A 16225-nucleotide genomic window follows, 5' to 3' on the forward strand; every position below is an offset into this window, starting at 1 on the left:
AACGTCCGGTCCGACCTCACGGCGCTAGGCGTTCGGGAAAAAAATGAAGCGTGTAACCAAAGGGAGGTCTAGCCTAGACCGGGCCGTCTGCACCGTGGGCCTTTTTCGGCCCATTCCGTCCTACTGCCTCGTTTCCTCCGGTGCGTTCGCTTCTGCCACATTCTGCTATTCGTCGGTGTGGCCGGGCGGCGTCCGTGGCTCCGTGGCGGCCGTCGGCGTGGAGGACGTGGTAAAGGAAATGGTGAACCATGCTCGCATCAACAAGCACTAACGTAGCCGAGCAAAACTGAACAAGGAGGCGGGCGGGCAGACCCTGACACCCTGCTGCCGGCAAGAGAAGAGAGCATCCGAATACCGTGCATGCCCGATCGACCACCGTAGCTCAGAGAAGAGGCGTTGAAACGACGACAACCTCGTCAGTTGTCAGAGAGCCGCGCAATGCGAGCATGGCTATTCTTGGCCAAAACCAGCAGCCGCACCCCCCAAATCCCCCCATGGCCGGCCCATGCCATGCGGACGCCTCTCATCTCTCGCCACCGTCCTCGCCGCACGCGCGTGGGTGCGTGCGTGCGCGCGGGGAGCTCCTGAATCCTCTCTCCTCCCCCTTCTCCGCCTCCCTTTCTCTCTCTTCGCATCGACCTCCCGCTCTCCTCCCTCCCTGGAAAAAAACAGCGTGCCGGCCAGCCTTCCCCCACTCGCGCGCGCCCGGGAACAGGGGCCGCCCGCAGCATTGCCGCCGGCCAATTCACCCGCCGTCGTCAAGCGCTGGCGCCGGCGGGCTGGCTCCCTGGCACCGGCGCCGCGGCCGCCTTCCCGGACATGGCCGGAGTGCCGTCGTCGCTGCTAGCGCGCGTCCTCTTCCTCCTCCTGCTCCTGCTGGTCGCTGACGCCGCGCGGCTCCCGCTGTCCCTCGCGCCCGGCGACACCGCCGCCACCGCCGACGCGCTCCTCAAGCTCAAGGCCGGCATCAAGGACGACAGCGGCGGGCTCGGTTCCTGGTCCCCCGGCACGAGCCCCTGCAGCGATGGCGACGGCGGGTCCGGGCCCAGCTGGAAGGGTGTCATGTGCAACAGGGACGGCGTGCACGGCCTGCAGCTCGAGGGGATGGGCCTCTCAGGCACGCTCGACCTGCGCGCGCTCACGAGACTGCCGGGCCCCGGCCTCCGCACGCTCAGCTTCATGGACAACGAGTTCGCCGGCCCGTTGCCCGACGTCAAGGAGCTCAGCGGCCTCCGCGCTGTCTTTCTGTCCGGGAACAAGTTCTCCGGCGTGATCCCCGCCGACGCGTTCGCCGGGATGGGCTCGCTCAAGAAGGTGGTCCTCTCCAACAACGACTTCACCGGCCCCATCCCGGCATCGCTCGCCGACGCGCCCAGGCTCCTGGAGCTGCAGCTCAATGACAACAAGTTTCAGGGCAAGATCCCTGACCTGAAACAGGACGAGTTGAGGCAAGTAAACCTCGCAAACAATGAGCTCGAGGGGGAGATCCCGGCGAGCCTCAAATCCATGCCACCCGAAATGTTCGCCGGTGAGGAACATGGATTTCTAGTTTTCTACACTATTATGATCGTGTAATGTCCACGTGCAGATGCAGTGCAGCATTATGATCGTGTTGTACAATAATGCATACAGGAAACAAGAAGCTTTGCGGGCCAACGGTTGGTGCCAAATGCGAGGACCCTCCGTCACCGTCGCCGTCGCCATCGCCATCACCAAAGGCGCCGCCGCCGGCCTCCGTCAAAGAAGGCACGACGCCGTCGCTACCAGCAGCAGACATCGTGGGGTCCACAGGCTCGTCGTCAGCTGACGACGCGAAGCAAGACGAAGGCCAGAAGCCCGCCGAGCAGGGCTCCACGTCCTTCGGCGTCCTCGGCGCGTTCCTTGGCACGCTTGCGATCGCCGGCGTGGCGTTCGTCGCGCTGCGGAGGCGGAGGGGGTACAAGAACAAGAACTTCGGCCCGACCGCGTCGTCGGCTCGGCCCTCGGGGCCGCCGAGGGTCGAGCCGCACCCGCCGGCGGCGAAGGCCGAAGCCAGCGCGGCGCCGGCGCCCGCTGCCGCCGCGGCCGGGTCCGCGGCGCGCGGCGGCGGCGCGGCGCGGAAGGTGGAGCAGGGGCGGCTGACGTTCGTGCGCGACGACCGCGGCCGGTTCTTCGAGCTGCAGGACCTGCTCAAGGCGACGGCGGAGGTGCTGGGCACCGCCAACCTCGGCGTGTGCTACTGCGCCACGCTCACGACGGGCCACTCCGTCGTCGTGAAGCGGTTCAAGGAGATGAACCGAGTGGGCAGGGAGGACTTCGAGGAGCACATGCGGCGGCTCGGCCGGCTCAGCCACCCCAACCTCCTCCCGCTCGTCGCCTACTACTACCGCAAGGAGGAGAAGCTGCTCATCCACGACTACGTCCCCAACCGGAGCTTGGCGAACCTCCTCCACGGTGAGCACTGTTCATCTCCTACGTCATCGTGACCATCATCATCTATCATCCCTCTAACCTTTGGCTGGCCTGGAGTTCGCACAGGCGGCGGCGAGGGCCGCGGGATGAAGAAGGCGGCGGTGCACTGGGCGGCGCGGCTGAAGATCGTCAAGGGCGTGGCGCGGGCGCTCAGCTACCTGTACGACGAGCTGTGCATGCTGACGGTGCCGCACGGCCACCTCAAGTCCTCCAACATCCTGCTCGACGGCCACTACGAGCCGCTGCTTACGGACTACGCGCTGGTGCCGGTGATGAACCAGTCGCACGCCGCGCAGCTCATGGTGGCCTTCAAGTCTCCGGAGCGGAAGCAGTTCGGCCGCTCGTCCAAGAAGAGCGACGTCTGGTGCCTCGGCCTGCTCATCCTCGAGATGCTCACCGGGAAGCCGCCGACCTACGACCTGCCCAAACCCTCGGGCGACTCGTCGTCGTCACCGCAGAAGCCCGGTCCGGCGGCAGGCAACACCACGGACCTGGTGACCGTCGTGGGGTCGACGCCGGAGGGCGAGTGGCTAGACACCGTGGTGGACCCGGACCTGCGGGACGAGGAGGAGGAGGACAAGGAGGAGATGGTGAAGCTGATCCGGGTCGGCATGGCGTGCTGCGAGACCAACGTGGACAGCCGGTGGGAGCTCAAGACCGCCATCGACAGGATCGAGGAGCTCAAGGCGAAGGAGCGCCCCGACGAGGAGCAGGCCTTCTACTCGACGGTGAACGACGAGGACTACAGTGACGTTGCCATCAACTGATCATCGACATGAAACGGCCGGGAATCGATCAATAGGGAGGGGCAGTGTTGTTGTGTGCATCAAGCTGATGATGAGCTCAAAATGTGAAACCATAAGCATGAACTAGTACTGTGTATTCTTATATATCTTTGTTGGGTTGTTGCCGGTGGTAGATTTTGGAGAGAAAAGAAGCTACTTATATATAAATCACACGAACCTTAGTTTGTTTTTCTCAGTCACAGCAGTGGTTATTACTTGGGATTTCAGATTTCATAGCATACCGACCAATTTCCAACAAACTCAGCAGAAATTAATTACAAATTAATTAATTATGTGAATGGAGGATCTATTTGTGCAAATTACCAAGAGTAGGGCCACACAAAAAGGTTCGTTCTTTGAAAATTTCTTTTTTCACTCATATAAGCCATTATTATTAAAAATCCATCCTTTCGAACAAAAATAAACAGGAATGGCTGGCGTTGCCACCCGTCCCGCGCCTACCCACCCATGTCTGGCCTACTACGCCAGCCCACAAGCACGTGGGGCCCGCCCATGCCAGTGGGGACCGCTTCCACCTGCGCTCGCTTGCCGCGAGGCGAGACAGCAGAAAGGTGAGGAGGAAGATGCAACACCCGATCTAGTTTTGAAACTTCCAGATGCAACAATTGCAACATACGTTGAAAACAAATAAAACATTTGAAACATGCGTCTGAAACATTTGTAAAAACACCTAAAAAGCACTTAAAAACATTGTAGACATACACAACATCTAGATAAAAACACTTGCATCACACGTGTGAAAACATATGCAACATCTAGATAAACACACTTCCAACGTACGTCGGAAAAAAAAAAGATGAAACATTGAGAACAGAAGCTTGCAACATACGTGTACAACCATTGCAACATATGCAACATCTCGATCTACTTTTGCAACATTCCTCTGAAACATGAAACATCGGAAACAATTGAAACATACTCTTGCAACATGCGCTTTTAGCGCAAGCGCAATGTCACCTTGTTGCTTACGAATGGAGCTCGACACCGGAGCGGAGCTCGATGCCACGGAGTGCGCGGAGGTCACCGGTGCGGAGCTCATCAGCGTCACGGACCTCGACAGTGGCCGCGACAGGTGGATGGAGCACAGCCGCGACGGGAGGCGTGAGTACGAGCGGGGATGCGCGGCTCGTGCAAGGGCGGCGCCGAGTCGGGTAGCTACTTGACTTCATGGGCTATACATTCTTACGGGCTTGGGTATCATTGGGCCTGCAAAAATAGCTCAACCTAGTATAATATTTTACTTTGTTAAGTTATTTATAATTCAATGAAAACCAATGGCATTTGTTTAATGGTGGCTACTTGATTTAATGGGCTAGACATTCTTACGGGCTTGGGTATCATTGGGCCTGCAAAAATATCTCAACCTAGTGTAATATATTTCTTTGTTATTTATAATTCAATGAAAACTTATGGCATTTGTTTAATAAAAGATATCTATTTTGCGAGACCCAGTATAGACACATAGCACCGTTGATACCATAAGGAACCCAGCCAGCTGAGCTATGCTCAGTTCCCTAATAAAAGGTACATATTTAATAATAGGTACCAGGTAGTCGAATTATCATTTTTCTTCTTCTCATTGTACACACGTCATCGTGAATTGAATTTGAGTACTCTTGAAATTTTGTGGACCGTTGAGATATATACTACTACATCCTTTTTTGTTTTTTTTCTTTGAATATTTGGATGGTATGCAAGGTTATGTCATGAGAGCCTTGATAGCTACTCACTCCCTTCCAAATTGTAAGTCATTATTATGGCTTTTCTGATATAATATATGTCTAGATGCGTAGGAAAAACTGTATACACAGAAAAGTAAGAACGTTATATAATTTGGATTTGAGGGAGTATTTGTTTAGTATTTAGCTAGCAAAAGAAGTAGCCACACTAATTATAAATGGCTATAAATTACCACATTAATTAGAAATATATAAAATAGACCACTTGTCTATATTATGCTATTACGCGACCCCCCCCCCCCCCCCCCCCCCCCCCAAAGTTGCCCTTGTACATTCTTCTACATTACCTAGCATAATGATGTAGAGTTAAGAAAAAAACATAATCGAAGTTGCAATCAAGTCTTCTTTTGATGTCAAATATAATATAAAAAAGAAAGGTTCCTTATTGACGTCTTCTCACTGTGCTGCTGCTGCCCCGACTTTCAAAGCTTGCGTCAGCACGTCATCTTGCCTTCGGCTGCTTCAACCCATCTTCAACAACAACGTTGCTCCTCCATCACTAGTTGACGATCTTCCACCAGCAGCCATGACATCTCCATTCTCGTTCATGTTGTTCAGTTCAACAAGTATGTTCGTTAGCGTCATGATTTATGTTCTAAAATTAATCATGAAATTGTCTATTTATCCAACAATAGCGTCGCCGATGCCTTCAACAAAGGTCTCGTTTTAGGGCACTCACCGGCCCACATGATTAGTGTGTTCATTAGAGTAGCGGTGTTACCCAAATGTGAAACAAGAAAACCGAATGTGAAACAAGAAGATCACACAAGCACATATACATTAGTTCATATTTATGTATTCTACTAGGTTAAAATATGTCGAATAATGCCTAAATTTCTAACATGATCGATAATGATTGAGCAAAACATAGTTTTGCAATAGATGTGCTGAAGAAGACTTTGTCAATTTGAATGCTATTTTCTTTTCTAGCATGGTCTTTCTGTGCTGATTGAATAAAAAAAGAAATGTCTCGCATGTTACGCTAGAAATAGGAATAAAATAACTTTATAATTTTTTAGTACCTACTCCAATTTTCTTTTGAGACATCATCACTCCAATTGATTTCCCGCAAAAGTTGTAATAGCTATATTCCCAAGGACACGGCGGCCAGCAGTGTTGATAGAGGTTGTGGTGTTTGCTGTGGTGTGCAATTGTTGATGTCGTCGACTGGCCTTACAGTTGTTGTTGTTGTCATTGTCGCCTTCTTCTTCTTTTTCCCTGTAGGTAGCCTCCCAGGGTTACTTGCTTGTATTTTCTACAATATCAATAGAAACAGGCACTGCCAGTGCTGGTTCATTAAAAAAAAATCCCCAAGGACACTTTCAGCTGCGGATTGAATCGAGGCACCCAATTTAGATATGAATTTTTGGTTCTAGTTGAACTTTTGATCCCCAGTTGGCGGCTTAGCATGTTTCGATGTCACAACAGGCTTGCTTACATCATGACCACTCTCATGTTATTGAAAGAAATGCAGAATTCCACATCCCAGCGAAAGACTAAAAGTACCTCGTTGAATTTCTAAACTTGTACAGTTTTAATGTGCAGATGTACAGGTGCACTTGTGCTACTTATAATTGTGGTCGTTAACAACATCTTGGCTCAGACTTTTGGTTGCACAAAGGGCTCTCTCCCTTTCACATATCTTGGCTTGCCCTTAAGTCTGACAAGGCCAACTGTTGCTGATTATTGGCCACTAGTCAACAAATGTGAGAGAAGATTGACGAGCATTTCATCCTTTCTTAGTGAAGCTGGTAGATTGCAAATGACAAATGCAGTACTTACTGCCTTTCCAACATATACTATGTGTACTTATCTCCTACCAAAGACTGTAATGAAGCAGATCGATAAGTATAGGAAACACTGCTTATGGAGGGGGTCTGATTTGAGCTGCAAGAAACCTTCAAAGGCTGCTTGGCCTCTAGTCTGTGTCCCCAAAGAATGTGGTAGGTTAGGAGCTTTGAATTTATACACTCAAAATTAGAGCTTGCTTTTAAAGCACCTTCACAAATTCTTCAACCATCTGGATGTCCCCTGGGTTCATTTAGTCTGGAATTGTCATTATCAAAATGATGGTTTGCCTATCAACAATAACAAAGGCTCCTTTTGGTGGAGGGATGTTCTTAAATCTCTCACATCTTTCAAAGGTATGGCATCAGCTACAGTAAAATGGAACAACTTGCTTCTTTTGGAAGTATATTTGGAATGGCAGATTACTCAGCATTCAATTTCCAGAATTGTTCTCCTTTGTCAAGGATCAAAATATGACAGTCCATTCATTTCTTTCTATGGTTGATATATCTGACATGACACATCTTTTTCACTTGCCTCTTTCATCTCAAGCCTATGCTCAATTTCAGCAATTGAGTGCCATTCTTGCTGACTTTACTCTGCAACAAGGCAGTGATACATGATCATATATTTGGGGCACCAGCATGTTTGCATCATGTAAAGCTTATTTAAGTCTTACAGGCACAAGACAAGTTCATTTGGCTTATAAGTGGTTATGGAAATCTTGTTGTCAGCTAAAAAGAAAATTCTTTTTTCTGGCTTCTACTTAAGGATAGGCTCAGTACCAGAGGTCTACTTAAACGAAGAAACATGGAATTGGAGAGTTACAGCTGTGTTCTTTGTCACTTTGACACTGAGGAAACATTACAACATCTTTTTTTCCCAGTGTCCTTTTGCCTTGTGCTGTTGGAATACTCTAGGTCTTGCACACTTCATTCAGGATGATCTTTTGGATTCTCTTTCAGCCTTCAGAATGCAATTACAGCAGCCTTTCTTCATGGAAATAATTATATGTATGTGCTGGGCCATCTGGACTGCTCGAAATGACAATATCTTCAGAAACATCCAGCACTCTGAGTAATTGCAAGTTCACTTTCAAGAAAGAGTTAGCTCTAGTTAAGCTTAGAGCTAAAGTCAAATATCAACCTAACTTAGATCAATGGCTAGAAGGCTTTGTGTAATACTCATGATTTTCTTTATTTCGTTTTTTTGTTTCTTGAGCTTCATGCTCAGCACCTGTATTTGTACCATAAAAGTTTTATTCAATAAAATCCAGTAGGGGGCAACCCTCATGTTTCATAAAAAAAAAAAACCAATATGCAACGTAGGTGTTCTACGTGGTTGTCTTATCGACTTGTTTGTAGTAGGAGTGGTTGCAAATTCCTGAGGACAAGTCTATCTAGCAAACAACATGTTTGTAAGTTGTAAACGGTACGTACAACTTATTATACGGTTATTTAAAATTAGCTATATTTGTTAAATTTAATTGGACTTGGTTTAACTTTATTTTAATTAAATTCCAAAGACCATAATAAATAAATGTTATATGTAATAAATAATTAATACTGTCGGTGTTTTGGAACCGGGGGTCCCTCAACCAACGAGTGAATTTATGCTGCGTGCCCCTAATCCCGGATGGTGATGCAAAGAGACACAAGGTTTATACTGGTTCGGGCAATCGAGGCCCTACGTCCAGTCTGAGAGATCGATCTTGTATTCCTTGCACCTGAGTGCTCGTAGTAGGGGTTACAAGCTAGGTGAGAGAGGGAGCTAGCCCCAGGTCTCGTCGAGGGTGGTGCGGACTGCTTGAGACGTTGTTCCCAAGCAGCGTGGAAGCGTGTGGTTCTATTAGGGGGTTCGTCTTCTTCTCTCGTTTCCCCCCCTAGAAATGGCACCGGCTACCTCCTTTTATAGCCACAAGGAGGAAGCCAGAAGTACATGACAAGTTTACTATTTGCTGACGTGTTCTGCTCCCCGGAGCAGCGCGGCGTCGTGGGAGTTCCCGTCGGTGTCTAGTCGGTATGGCCTCCAGGCTGGCGACCTGCTGCGCTCCTGTACATTTGTTGACTTGGTGAAGTGCCGAGGCCTGGGGACTCCTGTGGTCGGTTGTGCCGAGGCCGAGACCCGCCGTGCCGAGGCTTGCTGTGCCGAGGCCCTTGCAGACGGCAATGTGGGGTCTTGGCGGCCATCGTCGTAGTTGATTTAGGCGGAATCAGCGCGGAACGTGCGTCTACAGGATATGGTACCCTATATTGTCAGCAACGGATGGTAAAAAGGTGATTTGACCGTTGTCCCGTCGCTCCTGTCGCGGTGCATTGCCGATCGTGGCTTACGTAGTGGGTGCTGCTGGACGCATTGATTGGATGCGACAGCTTGCCAGAGCGGCTTTTGAGGCGGAGGCGACGAGGTTGCGGGGCGAGCCCAGCCTCGGACGAGGCGGAGCGTGGCTAGCTCGCCTGAGGCCCTATCGGGAGTCTCGGGCGAGGCGGAACTCGGTCAGTTCGCTGGTCCCGAGGTCACAGGAACCCAGTTCTGACTCCCCACGTCGTGTTCGTCCTTGGTGCAGGAGTTGGCAGCACAGTGGCCGGTAACCCCTGCACAGTCCCGTCGTGGATGGCAGGGCGCTGACGTGCTGGTCTGTTACTTCGCCGTACTGTGCCGTCGTGTGATTGTCGGAGTGGTTGAGCGCCTTGATTAGATGTGATGTCCAGCTGGGGTAGTCTGGTCAAAGCGGTGGTCGCGGGGCTGGTGGCGAGTCGGCCTCGCGCGAAATAGGAGGATCGCAGACCTTGGCGAGGAGGCCTCGGGCGAATCGGACAATCGATACTTCTTCTGAGGCCTCGGCGAGAGGGCCTCGGGCGAAGGGGCCTCGGCGAGGGGGCCTCGGGCGAATCGGAGATTTCTGGCTGAGACCTCGTTCGTCTTATTGGTCCTTGTGACTGATTCCGAGGCCACAGTATCCCAGACATGGCTCCCCATGCTGCGTTGTTCTCGGAGCAGGAGTTGGCAGCACAGTGAGGCATGGGCGTCAACCATGTGCATAGTGGTTGGCATAGTGGCGGGTAACCCCTGCCCAGTCCTGTCTCCTGTCCCGTCGGCCATTCCTCTGTACTGTGTTGAGCATGCGGCCGACGCCAGAGGCTGCAGTTGGCTGAGGTAATGTGACACGACGTTTTGTCAGAGGGACGGGTGAAGGAAGAGGCAGCATAGTGCCGCCGAGCCTGCCTCGCGCGAGACGGAGGGTCGGCGGCCCGGCCAAGGCCTGTGACGAGGGGGCGGCCGAGGTCTTCGGTGGGGGATCGCCCGAGGTCAGTGGTGAGGGGGCCTCGGGCGAGTCGGAGAATTGGCTGAGGCCAGCAGTGTTTAACTGGTTTCGATCTTTTACGAAGTCTAAGCAATCGTTTTTTGGTTCTTGCTTAGGATACCCCTTCTCACGGTATCCGACAAATACGTTATGAAAAATTGGCAAGAGATCGAAACAACTTAAATAGGAAGCTAAACTGGCTATTTTGTCTACCTGATGAGGTTAGAAAAAGTGAAAAGTAAGCTATACACCCACGCGCAGGCCAACGTGCATGAGCTCAAGATTAGGTACCCAGACCACGACACAAATAGCCTGACATCGATAAAGAGCATTTCTAATAGCTCTCTAAACATTTTCTTAATCCTTGTTTTTTGGAAAGATGGAGAAAAACCCCCCTTCAACAACTCCTAATATTTACTCCTAGTCTTTGAGGAGTTGAATCAATAAACACTATTATCAAACATTTTATATATGCGTATATAACGTAGTGCTTCCTTACTTAGATAGCGTAGGACGTGCTCGAGAGGGTTCCCAGCAAATAAATCCATGTAATACGCTAAGTATATAGTTCCCAGCAAACAACTCCTAATATTTACTCCTAGTCTTTGAGGACGTGCTCGAGAGGGTTCCCAGCAACCGCCAAGGTGTATTCATTCGCCCGGGTTCGGGGTGCCACGGACGACGCGGCGCCAAGCCTGCGGAACGACGACGTGGAAGCTCCTCGCGCCGTCGTCATGGATACGATGAAGGCGGCGAAGAAGATAGTCAACACCTGCACCGGATTCTTATGCGTACGTTACAAAAATTGGTAACATGCACGCTGTAATAATGGAGGACCTGATCCCGACCCTAAAAAGAGTATGCCATGCAGGATCCGCTAGTGCTGCTGCTGATCGTCGCCTGCCTGATTGTTGCTGCCGTTTGGAGTTTCTTCATCATCGTGGAGCCAGTAATGGAGAACGTGATCGCGACCCTGGTGTTCGTCTTCCTTGTGATACCGATGCCCTTGTTGCTACTGGCGCTGCCGTTTGTTCACAATTTCTACGACGTCCCGGGGGCCGAGGCCCGCCGCCGTCATCATCAGGTGGTGGATCGTGGCCGCGCGAGGACGATGAATCATCCATCAGCTGCAGTCTCTAGCAGAGTCCTCGTAGTTGTTTTTGTCATACCGCAACAGGGCTCGATCGCCCCATAATAATACCTATTATTAGGGGAGTGCTTAATTTCGCCATTTGTTGATTAATAAAAAAAAATATAGTGAGTTGCTACCGGCTCCTTTGGGTGCCACGAGTTTCATTGCATTGTCTAGTTAATCTTAAATGTGACGGCAATGCTAGCGTCTGGATGTCCGGACGGACGACCCTTGTGTCTGAACGCCCGCGTCTGGACGTCTACGCACTACACTTCTTTTCACGCGCTCCACACGGGGCCCGCGCCTCCCGAGCGACAAGAGGGGAAGGGGTGGCGTCTCCAATTCGGAAGGACCCGGATGTGGCGTCGTATGGATGCCCTGTCAGCGCCGGGAGGAGGACACACCTAAGACGATGCAACAAAAGGCAAGGAGGAGAGATGCAACACCCGATCTGCTTTTGAAACATCCTAATACAACAATTGCAACATACATCTGAAGGTAGAGAAAACACTTAAAACATGCTTCTGAAACACTTGAAAGAAACACCGGAAAATAATTAAAACCATTGCAACTATACACAACATCCAGATAAAACACATGCAACGTATGTATGAAATATATACAACATTCAGATAAACACACTTGCAACATATACGTCCAGAAAATATAAATGAAACATTGATAACAGACCTTTACAACATACGTGTGCAACCATTGCAACAACATCCCGATCTACTTTTGCAATATCCATCTGAAACACTTACAACATACCACTGAAACATTTAAAATATACGCTTGCAACATGCGTTTTCAGCAAAACATTACAGCCAGGCGGACGGAGCACGGCACAGTGGGATCCCGACTGTGCGGTCACGGTGGAGGAGGAGGATGGAAGCGGGCGGGCGGCTGTGTGCCCCCCCCGGCGATAGGGCGCACGTGATGCCCGCGGTGGAGGCGACAACAGCAGTCGAGTGGTGCGGCCTTGTGCGGCGAGCACGCCACGGCGATGCAGTCATGAAGAGCACGCGACGGCGGTGGAGAGGAAGGCCAGCGGGAGGCACAGTAGAGAGGGAGGCATGCGGGAGCCGTGACAGAGCTAGTCGCGGAGCGGAGTCGCGGTGATGCGTGAATTTTTTTTTAATCTACGATGACTGAGAGAGCGGATAGGAACGACAGCTTCTGGACGTCGGGTCCACCAACGGGGTTGTCCGCGCACAGATATCCGACTCCCAGCATTTCATAAATGTGAAGCCGGAAACCCGTGTTCTCCCAGCTCTCAATGGAAAAAAACGTGTTTTTTCTTTTTTTTCAAATCAGAAAATGCATGTGAGCTGAATAAAACACATAAATTTTCATGGAGTTTTTTTTTATAAATGTCAAAGAGCATTGCTATAATTTAAGAACACGCATGATAAAAGTACTAAAATAAATATTACCTTAATGTACGCATTTTAGTTAGTTAACATTGTGGTAGATAGCGTTTGTACTTACTTTTAGTTTACTTAATAGCCAAATATAGGCCCTATTTGGAACACCAGCTAAACTTTAGCTGACTAAATTTAGTTATGATGGATCCAAACAACGCAACTAAAATGTTAGCTAAGAGGCCTCCTAGCTAATAATGAGAGAAGTGTGTAATTTAGAAACACATATATATCATGCTTTTATGGTTATTTATTTATTTATTTGACATAGTAGATTATATTATAATGTAGACACAAATCAAGGAGTATTTTGATAAATTCTTTGTGATGGCAAAGTGTTAATGTAGATAGAAATTAATCAAACAAGTTACTTTATTTTCTCGTTTTATAATAGCATATGTTGGTATTTTTTTCAAATAACATTTAGAGGTTCTATCCTAATCACTGGTGTAAGTAATTTGGTTTTAGTCCGGTTTTACAGAATTAACCGAATGACAGGGTTTTCGCCTTGTTCCCTCAAAACGAAGCTATTGATGATAAATCAATACTATCCGGGCTAGGAATCTCTACCCTCTGTAGTTTGCTCTAAAAAAACGGGTGTAAGTAATTTAGACGCTAATTTAGAATGTTAATTTAAACTATCTTTTTATGGTAAGGTGGGTAACTTGTATGCAAATCTAGGGGTTACTTTATATATTTTTTTTAGTAATGACAATTGTGGATAACTAGTAGTATTTTATTATGAGAATTTTAAAGATATTCCTAGCACATGTCATAGGAATTAATAAGGACACTTCATTGAAGATCTCTAATTAGTAATATTTAACATAGTATACGTATGAGTTAACCTATAACTTATTTTATTCTTCTTTAGGCACTAGTACAGAAAAGTTTTTTTAGAGACGATTTAAATAGGTTTTTAGAGGCGGTTTAAAAAACCGCTACAATGCCACCGATTATAAAAATAGGTGTTTTCAGAGTCGGTTTTAAAATCGCCTCTAAATTTTGACTTTCAGAGGAAATATTTTTCAAAATTTTTTAAAAGTCATTTAGAGTCTAATAAAAATAAGAAAAAATATTTAGTGTGGCTACAGGACCAACCAGCCACTTGTATATAGAATTTAAATTTTACCACCATCGAGTATAGTGCAGCAGTCGCAACCTCTCGCTTAGCGCGATCCGTTCACTACCACTGCACCACATAGTCATTTGTGTTGAGATATACAATGCTATCCATTTGTACTAATACGTATGGATCTTGTAATCAATTCTTCTGAAATATTTGGATCTTTAATGGGAAAATTTTCAACTATAAAGTTTTAGATCTCGTCGAGCACTACAACTTTCATATATGACATTTCTCCATCCAAGGTCATTTAAAAAATTAAAAAAATTGAAATCAAATATTTGAGACTCAATTTATATATTTGGAACCCTAAATGATCTCAAACAAAAAATTTATCAACTGCAAAGTTTAAATCTCGTCGAGCTCTACAATTTTGATATAAATTTTGTCGTCATTTGACTTCATTTGAAAAAAAAATATGAATTTATTTGTGCTGCAGCTATTTTTAAGGACGGTTGACTTAGTCAGCTCCCCTTGAAAATCGATTTTCAGATGCGTTTGACTTAATAAAACCGCCTCTAAAAATCACTCATTTTTAGAGACGGTTGACATAAGCAGCCGTCCTTGAAGATAGCATTTTCATAGTCGGTTCTCTTAACGGAACCGTCCCTAAAAATGAACACATTTTTAGAGACAGATTTCTTAATGAAACCGCCCCTGAAAATGGATCTTCAGTGACGGTTATGGAGCTAGATGCGGCGTGCTAGTTTAATCGCCTCTGATAGAAAAGGAAGACGTTCATAAAAATCTTTTTTGTACTAGTGGTAATTGACGACATCTATCGGGTATATGTATACCAAGTTTCAAATGTATTAAACTTGAATGAAATTTCACCATTTCAGCAAACATTCGTGCCATTTTCACCACCATTCAAAAACATACCCCACGCATGCATGACGTATGATCGCAAAATGGAGATGTTTGGTTGAGACTTCTCAAACAGAACATATCCAGGGACGTACTGTGTACATTGGTCTGAACTCTGAAGAATCGAAGCCTCAGAGTGAGAAGGTTCGTTTTAGGCTACGTAACCTTTCCCGCGACAGCTCGGAGCAGAAACGAATTACCACCTACGTAGCCTCAGAGTGAACTGCCATGTGTTCATTGCCACGTCTGCCAGGGCCTGCAAGGCCCTGGATCATTGTAATCCTAAACACAAGCTTGCTGTTGTTGTTTCATCCCTGGTAGCGCATCAGATCCCTGCTGTTGTTGTCGTTTGTTTGTTTGTTTGGGTGTTTTAACAAATTGATTGAAGTAGCCGACGAGCTTAAGCTCCCGCGCCAGTTTGGATGATGTATCTGTATATAATAATAACTAAATTATTATGAGGTTGCAACGGATGCTGTGCTTGGTTTGCCGCACCACTGCTGTGCTTTGAGTGCTCGTAGTGACATCTGGGGTGCCCCCATGTAAGATTACTCGTGGTGTAACGCGATTTCATTATAAATAATTTTTTAATGAATAATTGTAAATCTAGTAGTTATTATGTGAAACAATTTTGTCGCGTGATGAGACTCAAATTTCAAAAAATAGAAAACCCTTCAATACGATGTCGGATGAAGATAATTTTTATATGTAAATTGTATACCTCGATGAGATCTACAACTTTGTAGTTTTGAGTTTTTTCATTTGAGGACAGTAAGATGCTCGAAAAAATAATATAAAATTTCAGCACCATATTTTATCGCGTAATGAGACTCAAATTTCAAAAAATAGAAAACCCTTCAATACGATGTCGGATGAAGATAATTTTTATATGTAAATTGTAGACCTCGATGAGATCTACAACTTTGTAGTTTTGAGTTTTTCATTTGAGGACGTTAAGATGCTCGAAAAAATAATATAAAATTTCGGCGCTTCCAAAAATATCAAAAGTTACTGTTCACCCGCAAAACCGACCAGAAGGTTGAAAGTTGAACTTTTTCGAGAGTTGGAGGGCCAAAGTTGTCCGGTTTTGAAGTTCGAGGTTGAAATCCGAACTTTGCTGCAAGTTGAAGGATGTAAATTGGACTTAACCCTTTTCTTTATAATGTTGTCATCGTTCTTGAACTAATTGCTTGAACTTTATTAGCAGCGACAAAAGAAAAAGGGTACGTACCGGAGTGGCTGCGGCCGGCGCGGTCTCCTGGGCGATGAAGGTACCCGCACCGACGCCGCTGGACATGGGGTGCCCGACCTCGAGGCAGAGCACAGCCGCGAAAGCGGCGTCCACCACGTGGCCCGCCCGCGTGCAGCGTCGCGACGCCCACCTCCGAGCACCGCGCGTGGTACGCCGCCGCCGCACCTACGCCGGACTCCACCTCGTGCGGGCTCACCGGACTCCACCCCCGATGCACCGCGATGGCCTGCGCTGAGCTGCCTCTGCTCCACTGAGCGTTACTTCTCCTCGCCATTACACAAGTATTGGGAAGGAGAGAAGATAGCAGCACCAGACCAAGTAGCAATCGAAATGAAC

At 47.9% G+C, this 16225-nt stretch overlaps 1 protein-coding gene across 1 annotated transcript; it reads left to right on the forward strand.

Moving 5' to 3' along the window:
- The first annotated feature begins 562 nt into the window (after nucleotides 1–562).
- LOC136501792 (pollen receptor-like kinase 4) lies at nucleotides 563–3396 on the forward strand. The gene is made up of 3 exons (XM_066497325.1): nucleotides 563–1528; nucleotides 1633–2433; nucleotides 2518–3396. Exons 1-3 carry the CDS (start codon nucleotides 820–822, stop codon nucleotides 3216–3218), a joined length of 2211 nt encoding a protein of 736 aa, XP_066353422.1. The 5' UTR covers nucleotides 563–819; the 3' UTR covers nucleotides 3219–3396.
- The last annotated feature ends 12829 nt before the right edge of the window (nucleotides 3397–16225 follow it).

This window comes from Miscanthus floridulus, chromosome 13 (genome assembly GCF_019320115.1).
Source record: "Miscanthus floridulus cultivar M001 chromosome 13, ASM1932011v1, whole genome shotgun sequence".
Taxonomy (NCBI): domain Eukaryota; kingdom Viridiplantae; phylum Streptophyta; class Magnoliopsida; order Poales; family Poaceae; genus Miscanthus; species Miscanthus floridulus.